At 50.8% G+C, this 25,106-nt stretch overlaps 4 protein-coding genes across 23 annotated transcripts in view; 3 read left to right on the top strand and 1 right to left on the bottom strand.

Annotated features, from left to right (window-relative positions):
- The window catches only part of TMEM8B (transmembrane protein 8B), a 52,383-nt gene extending 32,675 nt beyond the window's left edge, over positions 1-19,708 (bottom strand). For 4 of the 10 annotated variants that reach the window (XR_008510065.2, XR_008510064.2, XR_008510066.2 and 1 more), the window contains exons 1-2: positions 5,025-5,739; positions 338-527 (exon numbers count right to left, since the gene is read on the bottom strand). Coding sequence is in view for 4 of the 10 variants with exons in the window: in XM_054520943.2 (XP_054376918.2) it covers positions 338-527; positions 5,025-5,532 (698 nt within the window). In the remaining 6 variants the exon portion in view is untranslated. Of the gene's footprint in view, positions 1-337; positions 528-2,240; positions 2,395-5,024; positions 5,754-9,010; positions 9,367-19,621 lie in introns of those variants that run through there. The other 6 variants (XM_054520942.2, XM_024252626.3, XM_063713940.1 and 3 more) reach the window with 5 other exon arrangements.
- On the top strand, positions 5,801-16,504 carry FAM221B (family with sequence similarity 221 member B). 8 transcript variants are annotated; one of them, XM_054520962.2, is made up of 7 exons: positions 5,801-6,509; positions 8,745-9,375; positions 9,536-9,679; positions 14,928-15,038; positions 15,610-15,738; positions 15,926-16,045; positions 16,428-16,504. In XM_054520962.2, the coding sequence occupies exons 2-7, from the start codon at positions 8,745-8,747 to the stop codon at positions 16,463-16,465; spliced, it is 1,173 nt and encodes a 390-aa protein (XP_054376937.2). In that variant the 5' UTR covers positions 5,801-6,509; the 3' UTR covers positions 16,466-16,504. The 8 variants fall into 8 exon arrangements, with proteins under 8 accessions (XP_054376937.2, XP_054376944.1, XP_054376943.2 ...); XM_054520961.2 differs by having other exon boundaries at positions 5,819-6,509; positions 15,541-15,738; XM_054520969.2 differs by lacking the exon at positions 9,536-9,679 and having other exon boundaries at positions 5,814-6,509; positions 8,745-9,342.
- On the top strand, positions 16,433-21,992 carry HINT2 (histidine triad nucleotide binding protein 2). 3 transcript variants are annotated; one of them, XM_054520970.1, is made up of 5 exons: positions 16,433-16,529; positions 21,168-21,308; positions 21,403-21,507; positions 21,614-21,686; positions 21,807-21,992. In XM_054520970.1, the coding sequence occupies exons 1-5, from the start codon at positions 16,521-16,523 to the stop codon at positions 21,896-21,898; spliced, it is 420 nt and encodes a 139-aa protein (XP_054376945.1). In that variant the 5' UTR covers positions 16,433-16,520; the 3' UTR covers positions 21,899-21,992. The 3 variants fall into 3 exon arrangements, with proteins under 3 accessions (XP_054376945.1, XP_063570015.1, XP_002819681.1); XM_063713945.1 differs by lacking the exon at positions 16,433-16,529 and adding an exon at positions 19,873-20,044 and having other exon boundaries at positions 21,796-21,992; XM_002819635.5 differs by lacking the exon at positions 16,433-16,529 and adding an exon at positions 19,873-20,044.
- An 87-nt stretch (positions 21,993-22,079) lies between these two features.
- On the top strand, positions 22,080-25,067 carry SPAG8 (sperm associated antigen 8). 2 transcript variants are annotated; one of them, XM_054520957.2, is made up of 7 exons: positions 22,080-22,839; positions 22,942-23,710; positions 23,832-24,006; positions 24,208-24,253; positions 24,337-24,451; positions 24,579-24,641; positions 24,756-25,067. In XM_054520957.2, exons 1-7 carry the CDS (start codon positions 22,802-22,804, stop codon positions 24,852-24,854), a joined length of 1,305 nt encoding a protein of 434 aa, XP_054376932.2. In that variant the 5' UTR covers positions 22,080-22,801; the 3' UTR covers positions 24,855-25,067. The 2 variants fall into 2 exon arrangements, with proteins under 2 accessions (XP_054376932.2, XP_054376933.2); XM_054520958.2 differs by lacking the exon at positions 24,579-24,641.
- The last annotated feature ends 39 nt before the right edge of the window (positions 25,068-25,106 follow it).

The following is a 25,106-nucleotide window of genomic DNA, read 5'->3' on the forward strand; positions in this document are numbered from 1 at the left end:
GGAGGAAAGCAGGCAATGGGGTGGGAGGCAGGAAATGAAAGAAAGAAAGAAAGAACTGTCACTCATCACCAGTAGAACAAATAGATTCCCTATACTGACACATTCAACAAAGTGATTCCAGGTCAGGGTCCACGGGTGAGAGATCAGCTCAAGCACTTGCACAGTCATACAGTAGTCCGGAAGTGGTCATGTGACAGAGGTCATGGCCCTCACTCAGTCACACTTCAATCTGGACGCGGGTTGGGGTCAGGGTCGGGAGGTCAGTTAAAGTCACACTTTAGTCTGAAAAATGGTCAGGGGTCGGAAGTGGGGTTGGGAAATTAACTCAGACACTCACACAGTCACACTTTGGTCTGGGCAGTGGTCCCCAAAGGTTCCCCCTTGCTCCTTGAAGATGATGAGGTTCCAAACAGCCAGGAATGTGTCCTCAGGAACATGGAAGTGGAAGAGCTCGGTGCTGGCAAAGGAGCGGAAAGGACTCAGCTTGCGGGGTGAGCAGGTGGAGTAATCAGTCAGGAAAAGGCCTCCTGGGAAGCAGGAGAGAGAGAAAGGAGCAGGGCAGGACAGAGGGCATTTCCATTAAGCAACAGGCATGTCAGTCTTCCTCACCAATAGCATCAACTCCACAAATGCTCTCCTCTGAGCCAGGAACTGGGTTTCAGGCTGCAGATCTGAAACCTAGCCATCATCTGGTTTAATCCTTACGCTAATCTTATTTAAAAGAAAAAACAAAACCCTCCTTTTACAGATAAGGAAACTGAGGCTCAAACCTAGACCAAACTGAGGATGCAAACCTAGCTCTCTCTAAATCCAAAACTAAGACCCTTTCTTTGACTTCACAGCTGCCCCCTCACTTAGGAGCCATTTTCTCCACTTACCAAACCTAAAAAAAAAACAGATGTGTGGAAGAGGGTGTGTGTGTGTGTGTGTGTGTGTGTGTAAGGGTGTGTGTGTGTGTGTGTATTTTGGCATGGGGTCTTAAGCCACTGAGCAGGCTGGAACTCCACCTGTGGGGCTTGGGAGTCAGCATGGAACTGTGTAACTTTCTTGTTGATTTTCTTCCCCTTTCTGTTCCCCTGTGGTTAGGAGCAGTAAAAACCCTCAGCAGCCTCACAAGCACTGCCTGTATACTGGCTCAGGGCAGGAGAGGGGAGGGGAAAGTGTGGTACGGCTGCCAGGGGCCTGCCTGGGTGGCAAAAGCAAGGACAGGAGCTGGCAGGCCACCATGAGAGTCCCCAGGAAAGGAGAGTCATCAGGCCTCCCAGGTCAGAATGCACAGCTGGTAGGTGGGGGCCGGGGGAATGTTCCCCTAAAGGGAGGCCCAGTGAGGCAGTGAGTTAGTGACACAGTGGATTTCAAGCCCCTTGGGAATATTCAGAGCAGGCCGAGTTGGGAGGTGGGGAGGAAGTGGTCATCCCTCATTAAAATGCCAAGATACCTGATCATGATTGTCAGGAGCAGAGCCAAGGTGAGCAGAAGTTGTGTCAGCAGCTAGCCAGGCAAGGGACTAGAACAGCTGTCACAGTGGAGGCAACCAGTAGCGGACAGGGGAAGAGGGTCCCAAATGGCAGGCAAGGTTTCTCAAAGTAAACCTCTGGAGAATTTGACTGCTCTGGAGACTTCGGACCAGCCGGAAAAGCAGCCCAAGATGACACCTCCAGGACAGGTGAGAAGGTGGGGAACTCAGCAGCTTCAGGACAGACCCAGGGCTGGGATAAGGACTACTCTGGAGGGGCATTTTCAGCCAAGCAGGAAATACCCTCAGGGCTAACCTAGTCCAATCATCTCCCTCTCTGGAGATGGGAGAGATTAACTCCAAAAATGAGGTGTTTTTGAAATAACAAAGAAAGGGAAGGGGAGGCTGCTGAAGGAGGAACACTGAACCAGAGCAACCCCAGGAGTCACCCCAGAGAGCTGCCCTACATAGGTGGGGGCCATTGGAGGCCATGGTTACACTCAAGGACTAGTCTATCCAGTTCAGACCACATGATCAGTCTCAACTGTCAGGGAGGAAAACCTGTCACCTTGCAAGCTGAGCACTGCCCAGGAACCCAGAGAGGCTACCAGTGCAGCATTCAGAGAGTGATAGAGATGCAGCCGAGAGGGATAAAGGGAAATGGAACTGACTGATGGGTGAGACAGGTTTCCTAGGAACCCTAGCTGTGCTAAGTAGGAGGCAGAAGGCTAAGAGGTGAACAGCCTGGATACTATTGTTAGAAGAAATCAGAACTCTAGCGCACCTTCTGCTGGGGTTAGGGAAGGGCTGATCCTCCTCAAAGCTGGTACCAGGGATGGGTCATCTGATCAACCATTGCTACTGTTAGGAGAAATGTTGCTCAGTCCCTCGGTGCAGACCCTCAGATGAGGGCTAGTGGCGAAAAGCAGTTTAATGACCTTTGGGAAACATGGACAGACAAGCACAAAGATCCTTGTAATTCAAAGGACCACAGTATGGCCTGGAGAACTGGGGAACTAGCTAAGCCATCCCCACAGTGGCCAGGGGCTACAGAGGTCACAGAATAGGCCGGTGACATAAAGGAGTGGGCAGCAGCTGGGAATGCTAGGAGGAACTTGGAAGAAGTTCTGAGGGCAGATGCTTGAGAAAGGGTCCACAGCCCCATTCACTCCAAACTTTGGTTTGCGGTTTGAATAGGGCCTACCAGAGCTGTGTCCAGAGGAAGCATGAGTAAGGCCCTTACCGAGTTCAGATGAACTTATTCCGGGTTCCCCAATATTTCTATGATGAAGCTAGGGTAATTCCGACCATCACCCACCCCATACACACACACACACACACACACACACACACACACAAACAGGCTGAGGCTGGCCCTGCTAGTAACAGCACTAGGTAGAATAAAAGCCCATTTTTTTGAATAGCAAGGCATGTGTGGGTCCTCAACTAAGCCCAAGGAAAAGATCCAAGGATCAGGAGTGGGACCACTAGACCCAAGAGATAACTTCCATCCCTGAAATGAAACCAAAGCAACCGATAAGCACTGTGCAGCCCTGTGCCATGATGGTCCTATGACACTGCCAGCCTCTCCTCAGACAAAACCCATCACCACCATTAGGTCACAGAGCACCCTGTACTTTGGTCCAAAATTGCCAAGGCATTCACTATTAACAGCACTAAAGGCAGCCCTGCCTCCATTTGGGCGTATTGGTACTCTTTTCCAACTTCATTACAATTCTCCCCAAAGCACCTGAACCCGCTTCTGGGCAACAGTGTTTTTATCCACAACTTTCAGCTGTATACGCTCTGTGGCTGTCGGTCACCCTGCTCCCCTCGACAGCCCAATGCTTGCTCAATGGGCGCATGAAGAAGCCATGATGGCAGAGGATGGAAGCTAGGAACTTGGCCCAACAGCATAAACTCCCTCTTACCAAAACTGAAAACCTGACTGGCTACTGCCTCTGCCCAGTGCCCAACTTGCCAGCAGCAGTAATCAACGGAGTGCCTCCACGGCTCCTTCCTTCAAAGGCACTGGCTGGGGGTGGATGGATAACTTATATTCGTTATGGGAGGCACCCAACACTGCCCTCACCCTTGGAACTGCTGAGAAAGGGTCTCCAGCCCCATTCACAGCTTCAGTGATCTGTCCATATGAGGAGCAGGCAGAGCTGAAGAGGAATGTACATGGGCCACAACATGTCTCCTCCCCTTCATACCATAACACAGGAGCTCAGAAGATACACTGGCTCACATGCACCCCACACACATGCATGTGTCTACACTCGCCAACACACAAGCATGTACACATGCTGCCAGCCTCCGCATAATCCCTCAGTTACACACATAGACACATAAGTGACCAGACATCTCTGCAGGGGCTGTGACCTTTCACGTGCATTCATCTCCTTAAGTTTGTACACTGAACCAGGCCCCCAGAGCTCGCTGATACCCAATCTCCACCCCCCAGCTGCTCTGTTGGCTGTTATTTCCAAAGACTCCATCAGGCACATCTCCATCCTATCTAGAGTGACACCCACCAGAGGTGGCTACGGACTTGGGCCATGAAGGCTACAGTCACTTCATGATGGAGCCATCTTCATGACACATCCCCTAGACCAGGACACCCCCTCCTCCTCCCACATTCCACCCATTAAAAAATTGGACCTCTCTCTCTTCTGTCCAAGTCACTTCCCCACCGGAGGGTGGCCCTTGGCTGACGCCCGGCAAATAAGGAACAGTTTGTGGATAAAGCCCCCTTGTGGGCAGACCGGGGAGAGAAGGGAGGTTATGCTTTGAGCCTTCCCCCACTTGGGTCTATTTTTCTATTAAGTATACATTGCAGTGGATTAAAAAAACACACACACACACTAGTATGAGATAGGAATTAGGAAACCTTTTTTCTAGCCCCAGCACACTGCCATTCACAAGCTATCTGACCTTGGACAAATTGCTCCCTCCCTGAGCCTCAGTTTCCCCATCTGTAAAATAGCCTCCGAGTTTCAGCCCTGCTCTAAAATTTGCCTAGGAATTATTCCTAGGCAAATCAATCTTCTTTGGAACAAGAATCATTACAAGAAGAAAACTCATTATAATGGCAACTAATCCATATTCATCTATTTGCTACATATTATCTTTAAAACTCTTCTTCAGGCCGTTTGAATGCATGCCCAGTATCTCAAAGGTTTAGGCTATATATTCCCACACTGCACTAGGGGCTTCTGGTGTGGTGGGACTGTCTCTCCCCCATCAAACTCTGTGAGCAGGAGCAAAGCCCACAACATTTCCTTGGAAGAGCAAGAGTCAAAGTGGGGTCAGGACAGACACTAGAAAAAATCTTGGAGTCTCTGTCCTAGAAACTATAAGCCACCTGCTGAGCCTCAAACCCAATTAATTACCACTCTTTTGACCCTGCCAATCCCTGTTGGGTAAGACCTCTCTACTCTCTATTTCTCCCACTTGCTCCCCAACGATCTAGTTCCCCAGGTCCCACCTCTCCTGAATCTCTCCAGCCCACCCCTCCCTGCCGGAACCCCACTCCTGCCTCAATCTTCCCTGCTTCTGCACTCACCAGCCCCTGGGCCAAGGACAGAGAACAGCAACAGCAGCAATAGGGCTGGCGGCAGCTGAAACCCAGACTTGAGTATAGGCTGGGAGAGGGGCAGAGTATGAGAGATGGGGGGGACTAGAGGGAGAGACTTGGGTAAACACAGAGATGAGGGCAAAGGCTGAGATAATGAGTTGGGCTGGGCTGGACACTGGGGCTTGAACAAGGGCAGGGAGTGGGATGGAAGAAGGGGCTGTGATGGGGACTGCAGCAAGGGACGGGGTTGAGCCAGGGCCTTAAGCAAACACTGGGAATGGGGTTGGGACAGGGCCTGGGCTGGGATTTGTGACAGGGAGTGGAACGAGGGCCGAGGCCGGGATGGGGGCCAGGCCAGGGGCAGGGACTGGAAAGGGGTCCTGGATGGGGACCCAGGCAGGGGCTGGGGCCGATTTGGGAAGCGGGGCGAGGGCGGGGCTGGGGGCCAAGGCGGGGATTGGGATAGGACGAGGGGCCGGGACAAGGGCTGGGCCATGGCCCGGGGCGGGGGCGGGGCCGGACAGGCCAGCGCGGGGCGCTCGCAGAGCTGACCCGCCGCTCCGCTCCCCACCCCCGGGGGGTAGCCTCTGGTGTCCTCGCGGGCCCAAGGCGGGAGCCGGGGACCTGGGTGGGAGTTCAGGCCTGGACGACTCCGGGCTGCGCTGAACCGGCGACAACCAGGCCCCGCGGCGGCGGCCTCGGTTTGACGTCGGCGTGACGCCCCGCCCCCCAGCCGGTTCGATTGGTCCCTGTCAGTAAAGCCCGCCCCCGCCCTACTCTATTGGTCCCCAACTTAGTCCTGCTGGGCTTCGAGGACACACAGACTCCGCCCCCGCCCCAACTACCCGAGACCCTGCCTTTCTCACCCCAAGCACAGAGCCCGAGGTCCCCTCAGATCCTCACAGCCCCCAACGACGCCCCACAGATGTCTCAAAGGAACCCTCTCCTCACAATCCCAGACTCCCCCAGACTTAAGCACAGATCTCCGCAGATCCTACCCAGACACTCGCTCACAAAGATCCCGCAACACACACCCCACTTTTCAGAAGTAAACCCTCTGGGCTCGCCCCCTCGAGGCCCAGTGCAATCCCCTCAGGAGACCTCACCCACCGGGGAGGTGACCAGACCGCCTTTGCCACGGAGACTACTAGGCGTTCCGGTTGCCCTGGTGACCGGCGCCTACTCTCCTGGCCCGGGTTCCGGAGGCTTCAGTCAAGACCCTCCCTCATCGGCCCTAGACCCCTTGTCCCTACCCACTTTCCCAGGTCATGCCAGAGCTCCTTTGCGAAGTTCTGCAGATATCCAAGTCCCCTCCCCAGGTAGCAGACTTTCAGGCAAGGCATTTCAACACTCAGCACCTGCAGCTGGGGCACATCCAAAACCAAGAGCCTTCCCTCCCTGAGGATCAACACCTGCCATCCTAAGTCAAGGTCTTGACCTAAGGACTTGTAACAACCAAGCCAAAGCCCAGAGGTAGGTAGTTTCTCCAACGGCCCTTCCCCTCTTCCCCCTAAGACCTCTGTCTTTCTCCCACCCCTCAGTCCCTTCACATTCTGTAGTGTAGTAGTAGTAGTAGTAGTAGTTGTTGTTGTTTGAGACAGAGTCTCGCTCTGTCCCCCAGGCTGGAGTGCAGTGGTGCGATCTGGGCTCACTGCAACCTCCGCCTCCCAGGTTCAAGTGATTTGCTTGCTTCAACCTACAGGCGCCTGCCACCATGCCCAGCTAACTTTTGTATTTTTAGTAGAGACTGGGTTTCACCATGTTGGCCAGGCTGGTCTCGAACTCCTGACCTCAAGTGATCCACCCGCCTTGGCCTCCCAAATTCTGGGATTACTGGCATGAGCCACCAAGCCTGGCCCACATTCTGTACTTTTCATCCTTACTCTCCTCCTCCACCCAATTTCCTCCTCCCCTTCTCTTTCCCCTGCCTCACCTCCCATCTTCTGGTTCTCCACCCTTAGGCCCCTTTTCTCTCTAGCTGACTCTGGTCATCTTCCTCCCTGTAATCCTACCTCTGCCCCTAATTCCCTTTCCAAACGTCCCCTTCAAAAAGGCTCTGATGAGTTTAAGGAGTGATATATCTAGCGTCTCTGGAACATGGGGGGAAAGTAGGGAGCACGGAAAGTTAAGGCAGGAATCCTCAGGCTGTGTTGAAAATGATGACAGGCCTTGAATGCCAGGGCCAAGAAATTTGGACTTAATCCTTTAGACTGAGTCATGGAATGTTTTTAAGCCACAAAGTGCCAGTGTTGGGTTTGCACTTTAGAAAGATCCTGATTGGGTCGGGAAGGAGGACTCCATCCTTGCAGGATAAATTAGGTATATCCACCTCCCCACAGTATCCTAGATTCACCCCAGAACAACATCTGTTTATTTGTATTGCCATTGTTGGTTAATCGGTCTCTCTCCCAGACTCAACTCAATCTAGAGCTTAGCACAGCGGCTCAGTAAAAGCATCAGATTAGGCTCGTTGTAAAAGTATAAGTTACATAAATCCATGAGAGAATGGATGAATGGATTAAAATGCTGTGGATGGAAGTAGAGGGGCAAAGTTTATTACACAAAGGCTGAAGATGATGAGAACTTGAATAAAATTGGAAGGGAGAGGACAGAATGCATTTGGGGAATATTTAGAAGATAGGAAATACAGTTATTGGTGCCTGTTTGAAGATGGAGTCTAAGGGAAAAGGAGAAGACTAGGATAATTCCCAAAGTTCAGTTTTGCTGCCTGTGGAAACACTCAGTTAGAAATGACCAGCAGGAGCCAAGCACGGTGGCTCACTCCTGTAATCTCAGCACTTTGGGAGGCCAAGTGGGGCAGATCACCTGAGGTCAGGAGTTCAAGACCAGCCTGACCAACACGGTGAAACCCCGTCTCTACTAAAAATACAAAAATTAGCCGGGCATGGTGGCACACATCTGTAATTCCAGCTACTTGGGAGGCTGAGGCAGGAGAATCACTTGAACCTGGGAGGTGGAGGTTGCAGTGAACCGAGATTGTGCCACTGCACTCCAGTCTGGGCAAGAGAGCGAGACTCCATCACAAAAAGAGAAGAGAAGAGAAGGCCAGCAGGCAAGTGGGTATGAGTGTGAAGTACAGAGGATGAAAAAGTCTGAGCTAGAAATATGAATTTAGGAGTCATTGGTACACAACTGGAAGTAGTTAAAGGTTTGAACATGAATGACATCATTAAGGGAGGAGGATGTGTGTGGTGCCTAGACAAAACCAGGCTGCGTGCAGTGTCTTGCCTTATGTGACATAGCATTCCCCTGCACTCTCAGGAGCCAACCCCAACTTTGGCTTGGTATTGCCAGTCTCTAGAACTCCATGGTCTGACCTCCAGGGTTTTAAGATATGCCAAGGACCCTGCTCTTGGACTGCCCCAGTGGTGTTGTTCAGACTCCCTCCTGGGACATGGTTCTCTGCTACCATCTACTGATGGGATTCTAACTACTTCAGTCTTTCAGTCTTTAAGTTCCAGCTCCCTAACAAGCCACAGCAGCATGCCATATGAGGTCTGGACACATGGGTGAACCTTTTGGCATCACACTCTAGGACCCAGAGTTCATGTTGTTTCCCTCTTATATCTCAGCTGCACTGATAACCTTATCCAAATTCCATAATGCACTGCAAACCCTGCGCTCTGCCCTGACTTGCAGGCCCTCTATTTCCAACCTAATGAAGCCTGTACCCTGTTCTACCACTAGATGGAAGCAGATCAGATCATAGAAGAGCCTCATACCACCATGGATGTAGAGGAGCACCCCCCTTCAGAGGACCCCTCTGCTGAGGACTTACAGGAGAACCGTATCTCTGAAAGCTTCTTGGAGCCTTCCACCTCTGCGACCCCGTTAGAGCCCCATACCTCTGAATCCCCTTTGGTGCCATCCCCTTCCCAGATCCCCTTAGAGGCCCATTCCCCTGAAACCCATCAGGAGCCTTCCATCTCTGAGACTCCTTCAGAGACTCCCACCTATGAGGCTTCATTGGATAGTCCCATCTCAGTGGTGCCAGAGAAACACCTTACTCTTCCTCCCCAATCACGAGACTATGTCTGTCTGTCTTCTTCTGATACTCTGAAGGAAGACCTCTCCTCTGAGTCTTCTTCCAATGAGGTCCCACGGACAAGGAGGTCTACCCATCTCTCTGAATCTGAGAGCCTTCCAGAACACTCTCTTTCAGGCCCTTCAGCCCAGGTCCAAGTGGACACATCCGAAAAGCAGGAGGAAGAAGCAGGAGAGGTTGAAAAGGGAGTAGATGCCAGTGACAGCACTGCTCACACAGCCCAACCTGGACACCAACTAGGCAAGAAGAAGAAGAAGAAGAAAGGAGTTAGCTGTAATTGCACCTGTCCTCTCCCCTGTCCTGTTCTCACTGCTATTCACTGTCCTTGACTTGCCCCAGGAGGAGGAGACTGGGTTACTCTTGGACATGGCCCCTTCTCTTAGTTTTAAGGCCTTCTCACTTCCCCCTGGTTACTCATCCCCTCCCATCCTAGGTAACACAGCCTGCCCAGTGTTCCCTGCTAGGCAGACAGAGCTGGTGGAAGTGGCTAAGGCAATGCATAGAGAGGAGTTTGGTGCTCAGGTGAACAATCTTTTCCAGTGGGAGAAGGATACAGCCCTGAATGCCATCCAGACAGGTGAGCCCATGTGGCCTTTCAGAGGCCTGTGACAGGCCCATGGGCATCCTCTAATCCAAAAGATCTGGGAACCTGAACATTCAGCAGAGAGCTTCCCCTTTTCGAAATGGCTATACCACCTGCCTGGAAAAGGAGCAGGCAAGTGGGCCAAGGAATACAAGAGTGGATGCAGACAGAAAGTGGGGAGATTCATATAAAGCCCAGGTAGAGACGGGTAGCTGAACTAACATTATTAAAAACAGAAGGGTCATGGCCAACCCCAGCTATAGGGCCCAGAGAGCCTACAGACCCTAAAGCAGAGATGGCCCAGGACCCTGGACAGTCCCCAGGAGACTTGCTGTTCTGACATGACAAAGATCTTAGTCCCTTTGGTGGAACTCCACTAAAAGGCTGTCACCCCTGCATGCCAGGCCCATGCTGGGTACCCAAAAGCTTTGAGTTCTGTTACCAAAGGGGAGACCTGTGTCCTCTGGCCCTGCGATTCCAAACCTCAGCCTACGATTAGCACTCTTGACAGTCCTGTTAGTGGCATGCTGCGTACAGATGAACTTGTAAAAACATGCCATCCTGTGCATGAGCATGTCTACCTGTGTTATGGAAATTCATATCTATAGGGATTACCTTCAGTAAGAGGGCCACCCTGACCTGCTATAAGGATTCTGGTCTTTCTAGACTGAATTCAATAGACATTATGACATTTATTTTGGTCCTTCATACTTCCTTTCCCTTTATGATGGGAATAGAGCTATGATGGCAGGCCTAAAACATAAAGACAACCAGGTAATTCTAAATGCATATCCCTCCTCCATGAAATTTACTTTCGTCTTTCCCATGCAGGGACCCTCCACCTCCCCACCCTTGCCTTCCCACCCCACCGCCAACTTTGTTTGCTTATATTAACATATTCGGTTACTCTTATTTTCTTGCAAATTCTGGCTGGCAAGGTGGCTCACATCTGTAATCCCAAAACTTTGGGAGGCTGAGGCAAGAGGATCACTTAATTGCCCAGGAGTTAGAGACCAGCCAGGACAAGACAGTGAGACCCTATCTCTACAGAAATAAAATAATCCAGACATAGTGGTGCACACCTGTAGCCCCAGCTACTTAGTAGGCTGAGGTGGGCAGATTACTTGAGCCTAGAAGGTCAAGGCTGCAGTGAGCCGTGATTGTGCCAGTGTATTCCAGCCTGCGTGACAGAATGTCTCAAAAAAAAAAAAAAATCCAGGATGTGTTCAGTCCTCTTATTCCCCTTCTCAGAACCTCCTGTCTACTCCCCACTCCTCAAGGCCACTGTATTTCTTTTTCTTCTTCAAATTGAACTTCATCTTCCTGTTTAAACAGGAAGTTTTATAAAGAAATTCGTGTCATTCAACCCTGAACAATTATATTTGAGGTCCCTTCCTAATAGTGGGGATTTGAGTCCTGGGTAGTCCATAACAGTATATGTGAAGTGTACAGAAATATCAAGTGTAACCTTTGTTTTTATTCATTCAACAAACATTTATTGAGCACCAACTATGTGCCAGGCATTGAGCTAACTATGGAAGTGGTAATGCTGGTGGGGGTTCAAAGACAAAATACTTGGCACTCTAATGAGAGATACCAATAAGTACAAGGACAATTATAATTCACTCTAATAATTGCTATAATCAAGGTTATCCTAGACTGCTGCATGAGCAGAAAAAAAGGGGCATCTTATCTGGAGTGCTTGAGGAATAGTAAGCCTTGGAAGGAATGACTTCTCAGCTGATATCTGTAAGATGAGTCAGAAGAGGTGGCCAAGTAAAGAGTGCTGTAAGATGAGACATGACAGGGCAAGGCACAGCAAGAATCTATAGCAATGCACTATGCCTGATGCATAGAGTGGTGGGGAGAAGAGCCAGCTCTGCTCTAGAAGGGCAGAATTGTGCAGAAATTTCTGTGCCAAGCTAAAAGCTAGAATCATATCCTGAGGGCAACTGAGAGTCACTAGAAGGTTTTAAGTAGGACAATAACATGAACGGATTTCTGTTTCTGCAAGATCACTCTGGCAATAGGATAGACCGGAGAAAGACAAGACTGGAGTTATGAGGCTAAGAGAGGAGGTATGGAAAGGCAAGTGACTATATTGTGAGGCACTGGTCATAACCAGGAAAGAAGTAGATGGGCTTAGGTGGAGAGAAGTGGACAGGTTCAAGAAATGCTAACAGGCCGAGCGCAGCGGCTAACACCTGTAATCCCAGCACTTTGGGAGGCCAAGGTGGGTGGATCACCTGAGGCTATGAGTTCAAGACCAGCCTGGACAACATGGTGAAACCCCGTCTCTACTAAAAATACAAAAAATTAGCCGGGTGTGGTGGCGGGCACCTGTAATCCCAGCTACTTGGGAGGCTGAGGCAGGAGAATTGCTTGAACCCAGGAGGCAGAGGTTGCAGTGAGCCGAGGTTGCACCACTGCACTCCAGCCTAGGCAACAGAGCGAGACTCTGTCAAAAAAGAAAGAAAAGAAAAAAGAAAAGAGAAGAGAAGAGAAAAGAAAAGAAAGGAAAAGAAAAGAAAAGCTAACAAAGTGAAACTGACCATTGGGACAGTGGATGTATAGGGTACGAGAGAGGGAAATGCCTGGAATGCCACCTAAGTTTTTAGCATAAGTAAGTGGTAGGATGATGGTGCCATTAACTGAATGCCTAGAAAAGGGTAGATGCTTGGTAGGCATGTGTTGGATGAACAGAGGACAAAGGATGAGAGCCAGGTTTGGAGGGAATAATTGGGCATAAGACATTTGAAGTGTTTATGAAACATGCTGGCCCAAGAGTCTAGTAGACAGTTGGCTATATGGGTCTGAAGCTCAGGAGAGAGGGCTAGGCTGGAGACATTGTTCCTGTAAAGACAGCCGTGTGTTTTATGGAGACATACTATGCATAAAGAGATGTCATCATGCAAATGTGATTATGTGATTGTGGAACTGGACTGTGTTAGACAGAATCAAAATGGCATCCCAAATAATGTCTCCTCCCCCACCAGGCCTTGTCCACCCACAACAGCAAAGGAGTTTGGAATCAGGACAGAGAGTAGAGGGTCCCACTGGAATCCACAGCCACCTTCCAATTGTCCCACTTTAGGAGCACTAACACTTGTAACAGAATCTGAAGTATAGTTGCCAGTCTCCCTGTTCAAACGCCAGTCTTCTTCATCTGAATGCTGGGCACTGATTCCTACACTAGTGCTTGGACTTGACTTCCCCCCGGCCCTCCGAGCAGGCCTTGATCTCTGGGCCTCACCTCCTGCTTTTTTAATGTATCCTGCTACTCCAGACAGAATTCAGAACTCCTCTAGTGGAATCCTGGCTCCCGCCCACCTGCATTGTGACTGCCTATACCCTGCTCTCTCAACAAAGGCTCCCTGGTGTAAGGGGACACTGGCACTACAGGCAATCAGCATCAAGACAGAAGCAGCAAAGCCAAAAGCCTAGGCCAGGTGCGGTGGCTCATGCCTGTAATCCCAGTACTTTGGGAGGCCGAGATGGTCGGATCACGAGGTCAGGAGATCAAGATCATCCCGGTGAACACGGTGAAACCCCGTCTCTACCAAAAATACAAAAAATTAGCCGGGCAAGGTGGCGCACGCCTGTAGTCCCAGCTACTCGGGAGGCTGAGGCAGGAGAATGGTGTGAACCCAGGAGGCGGAGCTTGCAGTGAACAGAGATCGCGCCATTGCATTCCAGCCTGGGCGACAGAGCGAGACTCCGTCTCAAAAAAAAAAAAAAAAAAAAAAATGCCAAAAGCCACATCTAGACAGGCTTTAGATCCTGACAGACTATGGATAAGACAAGAAAACTTAATCTGAGGCACAGAATTGTGAATTGTGGCCCTGACCACAGTCAAAGACCAGATGATGCCACTCTCCTTATTCATGTTATGGAACCTCAGGGTTATGCCTGAATACTGGCTCTCTCTTCCTCTTGAAGGAATGAGCTCAATTGTTTAATCAGGCAATCTACGTTCTCTCAGCAACCATTTTGTGCCATGCCTTGTGCTAGAATGAGAGATACGGGTGAAAAGACAGCTCCCTTGAAGAACTCATCGACTAATAGGAATACAAGGGAATGATCTATTGTAATGTACTGTACTGAGACAGGAGTAGCACAAGGAGCTATGGATGGCAATAGGATGGGCCCAGACAGACAGGGGAAGTCAGGGACACCTTTTTGGTGGAGGTGACATTTCATTTGAGCCTTTAATTGGGACTAAGAATCCTACACCTGGAGGTCCCACTCCATGGGGCCTCATACAGGATTCTTGGCTAGAAGTTGGGGTACTCTCAGTTCTCATGGAGAATGAGAAAATCTGAATTGGAGGTGCCATCTGGTTATCCTCCCTCAGTTGCACAGCACCACCCTCACCTCGAGACTAGTCACGAAGCCAGGGATTCAGACCTCACTGCTGAACACCAGCTCTTGAGGGTTGTGACCTCTTGCTGGTGCCTACTCTCAGGGACACTTCTTAGCCTCACTTTCCTTTCCACGCCTCCTTGCTTAGCCTCACAATGTATAATTTTTGGTCTTCACCGCTCATGACTGCTACCTACCCCTTTCTCCTGACCCTTGAAGAACCTTTGGCAGCCCTTCTTAGGTACATAGAGAGCATTGGTACAATAGCACCAGGAACACAGAGGGAGGTATTAAGGTACCAACCTGGAGACGTGAGAGGAAGCCCTCCTCCTACCTTCCAGCACCAGAGCTATCCAACCTCCTCCTCCTCTTCAGGACCTTCAATAACTATGCTCCTTAGGAGCCAATCCCATTGTCTGTACATCTGGCCAATCATCTTCCCTTTCCCTCACCTTAGACACTTCAAGAAAACAAAGCAAAGTTGGGCTTTAGTGGGATGAGGAGAGGAGATGGGAATCCCTGTGGTCACAGAGAACTCAGTGAGATTCATGTTCATCCTTAAACAAAATTTCATCTATAATCTTCCTGCTCAGAAACCAAAGACTCTCTTGAGTCATCTCTGGCAGGCTGACAGAGATGGAGTGGATCCTGGGTAGGAAGAGAACTGAAGACACTTGTAGGGTAATGAGAAAACCCTGAGGAAAAAGAAAATCTAAGGGGTAGAGGTGAGGACTTCCAGGTGGAGATAAAGATACCTGGGGGTGGGGAGAGGTAAGTTCCCCCCACCCCTTCACCTCCATCAAGGGATAGGTAAGAACACTTCGGGGGAGCTTAGAATTTTTTTACTTCTCACTTTTCCTTTTTAATCCTGCACACCTAGGTCTCTACATTGGCTGGCGCTGCCCCCATTACCTATGGGACTGTTTCCGGATTAGGGATGAGTCCAGATGCTTTTGTGGACACTTGTTTAGAGAGCACCGGATCATCTCAGGTAGGGGAGAACTGACCAGCCCCTCTTGAGTGTGGAGGAATAACTGTACTCTGTCATGTCTTGGGAAGTATGAGAGAGAGCATGTGGCCGGGTGCGGTGGCTCACCCCTGTAATCCCAGCACTTTGGGAGGCGGAGGCGGGTGGATCAAAGGTCAGGAGATCGAGACCATCCTGGCTAACACAGTGAAACACTGTCTCTACTAAAAAATAAATAAATACAAAAAATTAGCCGGGCATGGTGGCACGCACCTGTAGTCCCAGCTACTCAGGAGGCTGAGGCAGGAGAGTCACTTGAAGCCGGGAGGTGGAAGTTGCAGTGAACTGAGATCATGCCACTGCACTCCAACCTGGGTGACACAGCAAAACTCCATCTCAAAAAAAAAAAAAAAAAAAAAAAAAAAGCATGTCTGCGTGCATAGGGGGTGGTGGGGATGGAGGATGGGGTTGGCATGAGAAGGCAAGGTCCTATCAGATTAACCCTACCATCCATCCCCAATCCCAGACATATCGGTGCCCTGCAAGGTAAGCCAGTGCCGCTGCTTCATGTTCTGCTTTATCCCATCACGCCCAGAGGAGGTGGGTGAGTTCTGGCTCAAGAGACGGGCCACCTTTGACCCCAAGGCCTGGAGGGCCCTATGTCGCTGCAAACACAGCCACGAAGAACATGCAGCCACTGGGCCCCATCCCTGCAGGCATCATGGTAACTTCTAGGGCAAGAGGCGTATTGGGAGCAGGGTAGGTGGGGATAGGATGCAGTCTGGGGATGATGACGGGGAGCGGGTATGACGGCCTTGGGCATGCAGTCACTGAGGAAGAGATGAGAATGTGGTCAGCTCCTGGGAATACCATCATTTCCTAAACTCTTCTTGGCTGCACTTTTGCCCCAGGCTGTTGCTGCGGCTGTTTTGAGTCTAATTTCCTCTGTGCGGCCTGTGACCGGCGCTGGGAGGAACACAAGACTTTCTTTGAGACCCAGAAGACCCGGCGACGAGGAGGGAGGCCTCATGGTGAGGCAGAAACCTGGGACAGGGGGCCATTCCAGGGTCTGTAGTCAGAAGACCAGGCAGGAAGGCACTCCCATCCTCAACCATCCCCTCCAGGGCTAGTGCACTCCCTCAGCCCACCTCCCCACCACCCACCCACCTGCATCCCACATCTGCACTGGTTTTCACCCCAGGAGCAGACTATGTACCTTTTGCAGAGATGCCTGTGCTCCGAGAAGCCATCCTCAGCAACTCTGACTTCGAGGCCCTGCAGATACAGGGGCACTCTGGCCTTCCCAGCTCCCACCCTAGTCCCCCGGGGCTCCCTGGTTCACACAGTCTCCAGCCTGGCCTCCCTTCTGACCCCCATACCTGACCCTTTCACTTCTGCTCTTCCCTCCTCCAGGGACAGACACTGTCAGCAACTGGCACAGGCCTTTGTGAGTCTAGCCCAGATCAGCAATAAAAGAGGAGTCATTGGAACCTGACTTGGCTCTATATGGGGCAGGTAGATCCCAGCCCAGGGAGAGACTGCCTAATAACTTACAGTTGACACCTATTAGGCACAGGAGAAAGCCTGGATCTGGCCATCTGCCTCCATCACACCCACATTCAAGCTGCCTGCTTGAAGGAAAGTGGCTTCAAGGAAGCCAAGAAGGGAGGAAGTTTCAAGAAGGATAGAGTGGGAAGTGATGTCAGATGCAGTTGGGGCATCCATAAGATAAAGACTGAAAAGTGTCCATTGGGTTTTGCAATTAGAAGATCTTTGGGAACATCGGAGAGTGCAGTTTCACACTGGTGCAGTGGAGGCAGGAGTCAAACAGCAGTGAGTTTCAAGGAGTCTCTTAAAGAAGCTTGGATGAAAAGTAAAAAAGAAAAGTCAGACAATATCCAGAGGGAGTTGTGGAGTCAAGGAAGCACTTTTGTAGGAAGGAAAAGGGAAAGAGGCCAGTAGACTAAAGGACTTGAAGGACCCAGAAGAGAGAGAAGAGACGCCTGGTGAGACAAGATCCCAGAGATGGAGGAAAGGGATAAGGTCAAAGCAGAGGTGAAGGGATTTGCTCTGGACAGGAGAAACACCACTTCCTATGACCAAGAGGAAGGAAGAGGATGGAGCCTTCCTAGAGTTTCAGGGAACAAGAACCTGTGGAAGTTGCCCTCTGATGGCTTCTGTATGCCCTGTGAAGTAGGAGATAAGGCCAATGGCTGCGGTCCAGGGGGAGAGGGATAAGAGTAGGGAGCAGGAGACAAGAAGAGAAAGGGGAAGGTTTGGGAAGGCTAATGTAGGGAACTGGAGAAAATCCTGATCAGTGGGTAGTTCAGGATTCGGGCACAGTTGGAAGTGAGAACCTAGTTAGAGAAGCAGAGAAGCCAAATATTTAATGGGTTGATGATGTGAGGGTGTCAGGGAGGAAGACCAGGAAAACTAAGCAAAAGAAGGTACAAGGATGTGAAGGGAGCATACAGTACCAATAGGGGAAGAAAGTGATGCCAGGAGGCAAATGACAGATTGGAAAAGGGAGCAGTCAAAGGAAGAGAAGTCTCTAACGAGGTACAGTAGCAGACGTAGGGGCAGGGGTTGGAGTACAAGAGACAGTGTTCAGAGGCTGCACAGCATAACATCTTTCAGATGAGGGCAAGTGAAGGTGATAAGTGCTTGAAGTAGAGAAGACTGTGGGCCAAGGATCAAAATCAGTCAGTGTGGGAAGTGACTAGGAAGTCCGTAGGTTCTTATGGGAGTAGGAGATTCTAACACTAATGGGTTCTGTGACCCCAGGCAAGTCACTGTCCCTCTTTAGGTTGAGTTTCTCGACCTGTAAAACAGGAATAACCTCTGTGTTGCCTGCTTTCTATGAGAATCAAAGAAATAACTAATTTCAAAATGCTTTGTATCCACCTATCCTCCAGACTGGCTTCCTTCCTCTTCCTAGATCCCAGATCCACTTATCGCTCGCCCTTCTCCAGGGCAACTCTAGGGTCTCCCAGTGTCCCAGAGGCACCACAGAGAACTGCAACCTCTGGGGCCCAGAGAAGAGGCCATTCTACGTTTCCTCACAATTAGGGGGGCCATCTGTTCCTCCATTCCTCCAAGGGAAGGAATGCAATCTGGACTGCTAGGATCCCTGGGGAAAATCACAGAATCAAATGTCTGCCCTTTAGAGGAGAAAGGATTTTCTAACAATAATATAGCTATGCAAAAGAGATTGTACTATCTCTAGAAGCAGAATTCCCCACAGTGGTTATATGCCCCATCATAACCATTCACCTAAAACTAATTCAATTAATAGTCAACAATAGAGTTAAGATTACTATGATAAACTCATTGAAGGAAATAAGCAGCCAATACAAACTATATTTACATAGACTGTAAAAATATGAAAAATTGATTACACATAGGTTAGTATCATATGCAATACATATTACATATTATGAAAAAAAGACAGGAAACACCAAATGTTATTCATTCAACAATTACTGACCACCTATATGTATCAGGCCATGTGTTTAAAAAAAAAAGAAAGAAAAAAAGAAAAACCAAAGAAACAGTGGTAACTTGTCCTATGTGATATCGGACTAAAACCTACCTAGTGTCTGAGAATATTAGTATTTTGTGACCTCACGTTTTTATGTCAAAAATATATATTCCAGCAGTGCAAACCTGACTTATTGAAAACGCCAGGCACCGGCTGGGCGCGGTGGCTCATACCTGTAATCCCAGCACCTTGGGAGGCCGAGGCAGGAGGATCACGAGGTCAGGAGATCGAGACCATCCTGGCTAACACGGTGAAACCCCGTCTCTACTAAAAATACAAAAAATTAGCCGGGCGTGGTGGCGGGCGCCTGTAGTCCCAACTACTCGGGAGGCTGAGGCAGGAGAATGGCATGAACCCGGGAGACGGAGCTTGCAGTGAGCCGAGATTGCGCCACTGCACTCCAGCCTGGGCGACAGAGCGAGACTCCGTCTCAAAAAAAAAAAAAGAAAAAGAAAACATCAGGCACCGAGCTAACTGTATCACACACCTTTTCCGATTAGAAAAGAACAATGAATACATACTCCTTTGCTGATTATAATAGTTGTGCGGCAAAGATAGGACACTCCTATCTCCGCCTGCTCAAAAAAAACAAATGCAAAAACCACAGAATTTTTAACCTATGGAGAGAATGCGTTAACAAGAACATAGAATTAAGTAAGAATTTCCCTTAGATAAGTACATTAAAATCTCCAAAATGCTCAAGGGACTGAAACTGCCCTTGTGGAGAAAATGCTGCGCATCAGCCCCGCCAGTTAAAACAAACAAACAAAAACAAACAAAAAAACACACCTCATCCCCGTTCACCTTTAGCCCCACCCCCGGTGGTTCTTGGAGCCAGTAAGCGCCGGATGCCCTCAGAGCCCCGCCCTCCTCCTGGACAAAGCGGTGAGAGGGTTTAAAACCGCCGTTTCTGCAGCAGGTGACGGAGCCCCGCCCCCTTCTCCCCGCGCACCAATAGGAACCAGACCTGAAGAGGACGAACCAAGAACGAAAAGAACCACCCACTCGGGAGCCGCCACCTAGAAGCCAGGGTTGTGTATCAGATTCAACTAGGAGAAAATCCCACCTCCAGGCTCCATTAATCATTCCAATGGAGTGGAAGTTTCTCTCACAGCGAAACTAGTTAGGGGATCCAATGGAAAAAGAACGTTCACACGGACTAGAAGACGAAGCCAATGGAATGGAAAATTGTCTTCGCGTTGATAGAAGCAGCCAATGAGATGAAAAGAGCCCGCCTCCAAAGTGGCAGAGGCAATGGGGTGAATCGTGCCCAGAGGCGCGCTCCAATGGGGTAGCAGGGCTCGCCCGACCGCCACTACCCCCCTTCCCCGCGCCCGGAGTCCCCACCGACGGCCGGCCGCGGAGCGGAGTGCTGACCGGGGTGAGAGGTTCCCGCGGCTTAGGGAAGATGGCGGCAGCCGTGGTGCTGGCCGCCGGGTTGCGCGCGGCGCGCAAAGCCGTGGCGGCCACGGGGGCGCGCGGGGGGCAGGTGAGAAGTGGCGCCGGAGCGAGTAGGGGGTCCTGCGGGCTCCGAAGCCATCCCGGGCCAGGGACTCCCGAAGGCGCGCAGAGCCGCGCAGAGCTCCTGCCTGTGGCCTCTGCTCCTCCGAGGCACAAGCTCCGGGGCTGTGCGGTGAGGTCGGACTGGTGGCTCCAGAGAACGAGCTAGTGCGATCCCCGCCCTGCGCAGGCCGGGGCGTCGAGGTCGGGACAGGGTCACTGCAGCGGCTGCCGCCTTCTTTCCACTGCCCGCAGCCCAGCTGGCCCGGTGCCCCCTGCAGGAAATGAGCTTTCTCTTCTTGGAGCCAGTGCTTTGCCCTCCTCAGGCTTCTGGCCTCCTAATGAGCACTAGTGTTAACCTCTCTTCTGCACTTGCCAGAAGCGGCTCGGAGGTCAGAGAATTCATTCCGTCCGGTTCTTCCCCAACGTGATGCACTGACGTCAGCCTTCTCTGAATCCCTTACCCGAAGTCCCCTGGGGCTAGGGGAGCAGAGGTCACTTAGCTGAACTCTTACCTCCATTCATTTAAGGGACAAGAGTTAAAATTCACAGAGTCACATGTCACACCCAGATGAGGGGTCAACTAGTGTCAAACAGGGCGATTGCATTAAAACTTAAATAAAACAGGCGAAATAAAACAGGCGACAAGCCTTAAAGATCAGAAAACAACGGAAATAAGTGGAAATGTACTAACAAGGTGAGAGTGGAAAGAGATTCAAGCCATCGCAAGAGATTATGGAAACCACCCCTTTATTTTATATTAGAAGCTGAGAGAAGGAATTTATCGGAGGTAATTCAGTGGTATGGTAAGGTAGGAACTGAGACCAAAATCCCCAGTCTCTCATTCTAGATCCTTTCCCTAAACAGTGCTATATTTCGTAGACACATGAGCAGGAATCAATTGCACTGCTGAATCCTGATAATAATACTGCCTCTTATCTAACCAGGTCCAGCACCTTCTGGCCTTACCCTTTGCTGCTGGTGCTCTGAAATTCAGCAACTTTCCTCCTGGGTGGGAACCATGAATAGGTTATTAGAAGGACGAAATTAACAACTATCAGAGCCCAACTTCTACCAGCTCCCTCCTTTGAATATGGTCAATCCACCTTCAGGTCCGAGGAGCTGCAGGTGTGACTGATGGGAATGAAGTGGCCAAGTCCCAGCAGGCAACTCCTGGGGGAGCAGCCCCAACCATCTTCTCCCGGATCCTGGACAGGAGCCTCCCAGCTGACATTCTCTATGAGGACCAGCAGGTGGGGTGCTCTTAGGACCTATCCCCTTAGGAATGTTGTAGATACCATCCAACCTGTTGAAGTAACGTGGCCTCTGGCCTGTCACTGCCCCCAGTGTCTTGTGTTCCGTGATGTGGCCCCTCAGGCTCCTGTGCACTTCCTGGTCATTCCTAAGAAGCCCATTCCTCGGATTAGCCAGGCTGAAGAAGAAGACCAGCAGGTGGGAAGAACAGGGCCAGGGTTTGGCTGGGAGGAGCCCCTGGACCCAGCTAGAGGTCTTGCTCCCTATGAATGAAGCCACCTATGTCCCTCCACTCTCTCTATAGCTTCTAGGACACCTACTCCTTGTGGCCAAGAAGACAGCAAAGGCTGAGGGCCTGGGAGATGGATACCGACTTGGTGAGTGACTTTTGGCCCTTGGTCCCTCACCTATGAATTCTCATTCCTACTTCTCAATATGATCTTCATTCTTTGACCTCTGCCATGATCCTGACTCCCTAACCCCAAGCTCAATTTCAGTGATCAACGATGGGAAGCTGGGTGCACAATCTGTGTATCATCTGCACATTCATGTACTTGGGGGCCGGCAGCTCCAGTGGCCTCCAGGTTGAACCTGCCAACTGACTAAAGGACACCAGACTCTGGATGCTTGGATGGAAAGGGAAAAATGAACCCTGTGATGCTAATAAAACTGTTCTCCCTTAATTATGCTCTCCTGTCTTTAATATAAAATTTTATACCACAAAGGGGAAAGAAAACTGATTCAGGGCTATGATGCCCCTTGACTGGTCTGAGAGAAAGACACTGAGGAGGTCCAACCTGTGGTTAAAGATTGCCTGCAGATATGTAAGTCTTCTTGACAAGTGGTCCACCCTAAGTCAAGCTTCTAGAAAAGTAACAGTAGGAGTGAGCCTAAATGAGTAGGAAGAAACTGAAAGCCAATCCTGGCCCTTCTTCAGAGGTCAAACCAGGTTCTAAGGGGGCTTAGGAGGAGGGTGGTCAATATGAGGGTCGTTTGTTAGAGGAGGAGTAATCACACCCAAACAAAAGCGGCTGCCTTTTCACTATTCCATGTCTCACCATTTTGCTCAAGCTAGTTTATTTTCATCCTTAACATTTGTTAAAGACCCCACTCACTTTTCAGAATGAACTAAGAAACTAAGTGGAAGCTACTGTTGCCTCTCAGCAAACACCAACTAGGCTGTAATCTAATGCCATAGCCCTGTGCCTATTTCCAACATATCCCCATAAAGCATCATCTTAGAAAACCGCACGCAAAGACTGTTTGGGCGTGGAGGGCGAGGTCTTAAGCCAACGGAACCCTAAAACCCTGTCTGAGGCGGAATGCCGCCGGGACCGGAAAGCAGACCTCCCTGACAGCACCAGGCTGAAGACTTCCGCCCCGCAGAGGACTTGCCTCCACCCCCACCTGCAAGTCCGCCCAGCTGTACTTCTGCGCAGGCTCCAGGAGTTGTTTGGTGTCTCTATGGCAACCCAGTAGCTGGAGTCTGAAGATGGAGACCAACGAGTCTACGGAGGGATCGCGGTCGCGGTGAGAGCCGCAGCTCTGGCTGCAGGCATAAGGGGACGAGGAAAGTCAGCGGACTTCCTCTGCTGCGCTTTTGACAGCCATGTCGTGTTTGCTTTCTTTCAGATCTTTAGACATACAGCCCAGCTCCGAAGGACTGGGGCCCACTTCGGAACCGTTTCCTTCTTCAGATGACAGTCCTAGGTCGGCCCTGGCAGCTGCAACTGCAGTCTTCACCACCGCCAAAGCAGCTGCATTATCTACAAAGACCCCAGCGCCCTGTTCTGAGTTCATGGAGTCGTCCTCTGACCCCAGCCTTCTTGGGGAGCCCTGTGCAGGACCCAGCTTTACCCACAATATAGCCCATGGGAGTCTTGGCTTTGAGCCCGTCTATGTTTCCTGTATTGCTCAGGACCCTTGCACTACAACTGACCATAGTTCTAACCCTGGCCCTGTTCCAGGCTGTAGCTCTGGGCTTGTTCTTGGCTCCAGCTCAGGTGCTGGCCATGGCTCTGGCTCTGGCTCTAGTCCTGGCTGTGGCTCTGTCCCTGGCTCTGGCTCTGGTCCTGGTCCTGGCTCTGGTCCTGGTCATGGCTCTGGCTCTCATCCTGGTCCTGCCTCTGGTCCTGGTCCAGACACTGGCCCTGACTCTGGGCTCAGCCCCTGTATTCCTCCACGGTTCAGAAACCTGGTGGCAGATCAGGTCCCTAACTATACCTCCTGGAGTCAGCACTGCCCCTGGGTGCCCCAGAAACAACCACCTTCGGAATTTTTGCAAGTTTTAGAACCAGGTGCCCAAGGACTATGGAAACCCCCAGACATTAAAGGGAAGCCTATGGTTCGCTATGAAACATTTCCACGGGGCCAGTGCCTCCTCTACAACTGGGAGGAAGAGGTATTAAAGTTTTGGCCTGCTCCCTTTTCTTGAAGGCTGCCCTCAGTTTCTTAGGGGAGGCAGTAGTTTACATGAGGGTGGGTACCAGAAGAGATATAGTCATTCAACTTGGGATCCACAGAGAGCCACCAACCACCTGGATCAAGTCCCAAGCATGCAGGATGGCTCTGAGAGTTTTTTCTTCCGACACGGACACCGGGGACTGCGGACTATGCAACTAAAGTCACCCATGCCCCCCAGCACCACCCAGAAAGACTCGTACCAGCCACCAGGAAACGTCTGTTGGCCACTTCGAGGTGTGAAATGTGAGAGAGAGTAGGCCAGAACGAGTCCATTAGTCAGAGGGAAGAAGAAGAAGGAATTTCTGGTGGGGCTGTGGATTGTCCAATGGATATAAGGGCGGAACCCCAAGGTTTTTCTTCCTTTTCTCAAATTAGTTTTTTCTGGGCCTCCTTCTTAACCAGACCCCACCCCGCCCACCCCCTGCCCTCTCACAGGGAAGCGTGAAGCCATGCTGGAGATGCTCCTGCGGCATCAAATCTGGTAAGGGATTGGGTAAAGGGGAAGAGGGAGGGGGAGGAGAAAAATTGGGTGAGAATGGCCTTGACACCCCTCGGGCTGCATAGTAAAGAGGTGCAGGCAGAACAGGAACTCACAAGGAAGCTCTTCGAGGTTGAGTCTGTGACACACCATGACTACCGAATGGAGCTGGCGCAAGCAGGGACTCCTGCCCCAACAAAGGTGAGAACCCACCCCCATTGCCTGCCACTTGCACAGCTGGGCTCTGACAGGCTGTGGCCAAGTACCAGGCCCAGAGGTTGAGAGAGAGGGCTAAAGGCCAGGAGTTACTCAGTACCCTCCCTCACAGCCTCACGACTACCGCCAGGAGCAGCCTGAGACCTTCTGGATACAGAGGGCACCACAGCTACCGGTGTGTGAGGGTGACTAGGTGTTGGGGGCAGAGCAGGGCAGGAAAGGTAGGGCAGAGTTGTTTTGTTCTGGCTTGGGGAGAGCGGGATCCATCCTCATCCTGGCACTCCTCCAGGGTGTCAGTAACATCAGGACATTGGACACACCATTCCGGAAGAACTGCAGCTTCTCAACACCAGTACCCTTGTCTTTGGGGCAACATTTGCCCTATTAGCCTGAGAATTACCCCTACCAATTGGGAGAAATCTCTTCCCTTCCCTGTCCCGGAGGAAGGCTGGGTGGTGGAGGGGGGAGAATAACTCCTGTCTGAGGGGTGAGGAGGGAAGTGTATGGAATATGGAATCTATTTCTGTCTGCACTAGAGAGGTCGGGAGGAAGTTAATTCTCACTGTACTTGAAAAGGCTTTACATAAAGGGTTCTCTCTCATCCTGAGACTGCTAATTTAGTGATTCTGTGGGTCACTGT

This window comes from Pongo abelii, chromosome 13 (genome assembly GCF_028885655.2).
Source record: "Pongo abelii isolate AG06213 chromosome 13, NHGRI_mPonAbe1-v2.0_pri, whole genome shotgun sequence".
Taxonomy (NCBI): Eukaryota; Metazoa; Chordata; class Mammalia; order Primates; family Hominidae; genus Pongo; species Pongo abelii.

Bases quoted from the DNA above. Each gene is read 5' to 3' on its own strand.
- SPAG8 (XM_054520957.2), top strand. From the start codon at position 22,802: ATGGAGACCAACGAGTCTACGGAGGGATCGCGGTCGCG. The intron at 23,711-23,831 runs GTATTAAAGTTT...TGGGATCCACAG, and splicing joins TCTACAACTGGGAGGAAGAG to AGAGCCACCAACCACCTGGA. The intron at 24,642-24,755 runs GTGTGTGAGGGT...GCACTCCTCCAG, and splicing joins AGAGGGCACCACAGCTACCG to GGTGTCAGTAACATCAGGAC.
- HINT2 (XM_002819635.5), top strand. From the start codon at position 19,964: ATGGCGGCAGCCGTGGTGCTGGCCGCCGGGTTGCGCGCGGCGCGCAAA. The intron at 21,309-21,402 runs GTGGGGTGCTCT...CACTGCCCCCAG, and splicing joins TTCTCTATGAGGACCAGCAG to TGTCTTGTGTTCCGTGATGT. The intron at 21,508-21,613 runs GTGGGAAGAACA...CTCTCTCTATAG, and splicing joins CTGAAGAAGAAGACCAGCAG to CTTCTAGGACACCTACTCCT.
- FAM221B (XM_054520961.2), top strand. From the start codon at position 8,745: ATGGAAGCAGATCAGATCATAGAAGAGCCTCATACCACCATGGATGTA. The intron at 15,739-15,925 runs GTAACTTCTAGG...CTTTTGCCCCAG, and splicing joins CCATCCCTGCAGGCATCATG to GCTGTTGCTGCGGCTGTTTT. The intron at 16,046-16,427 runs GTGAGGCAGAAA...TCCCTCCTCCAG, and splicing joins ACGAGGAGGGAGGCCTCATG to GGACAGACACTGTCAGCAAC.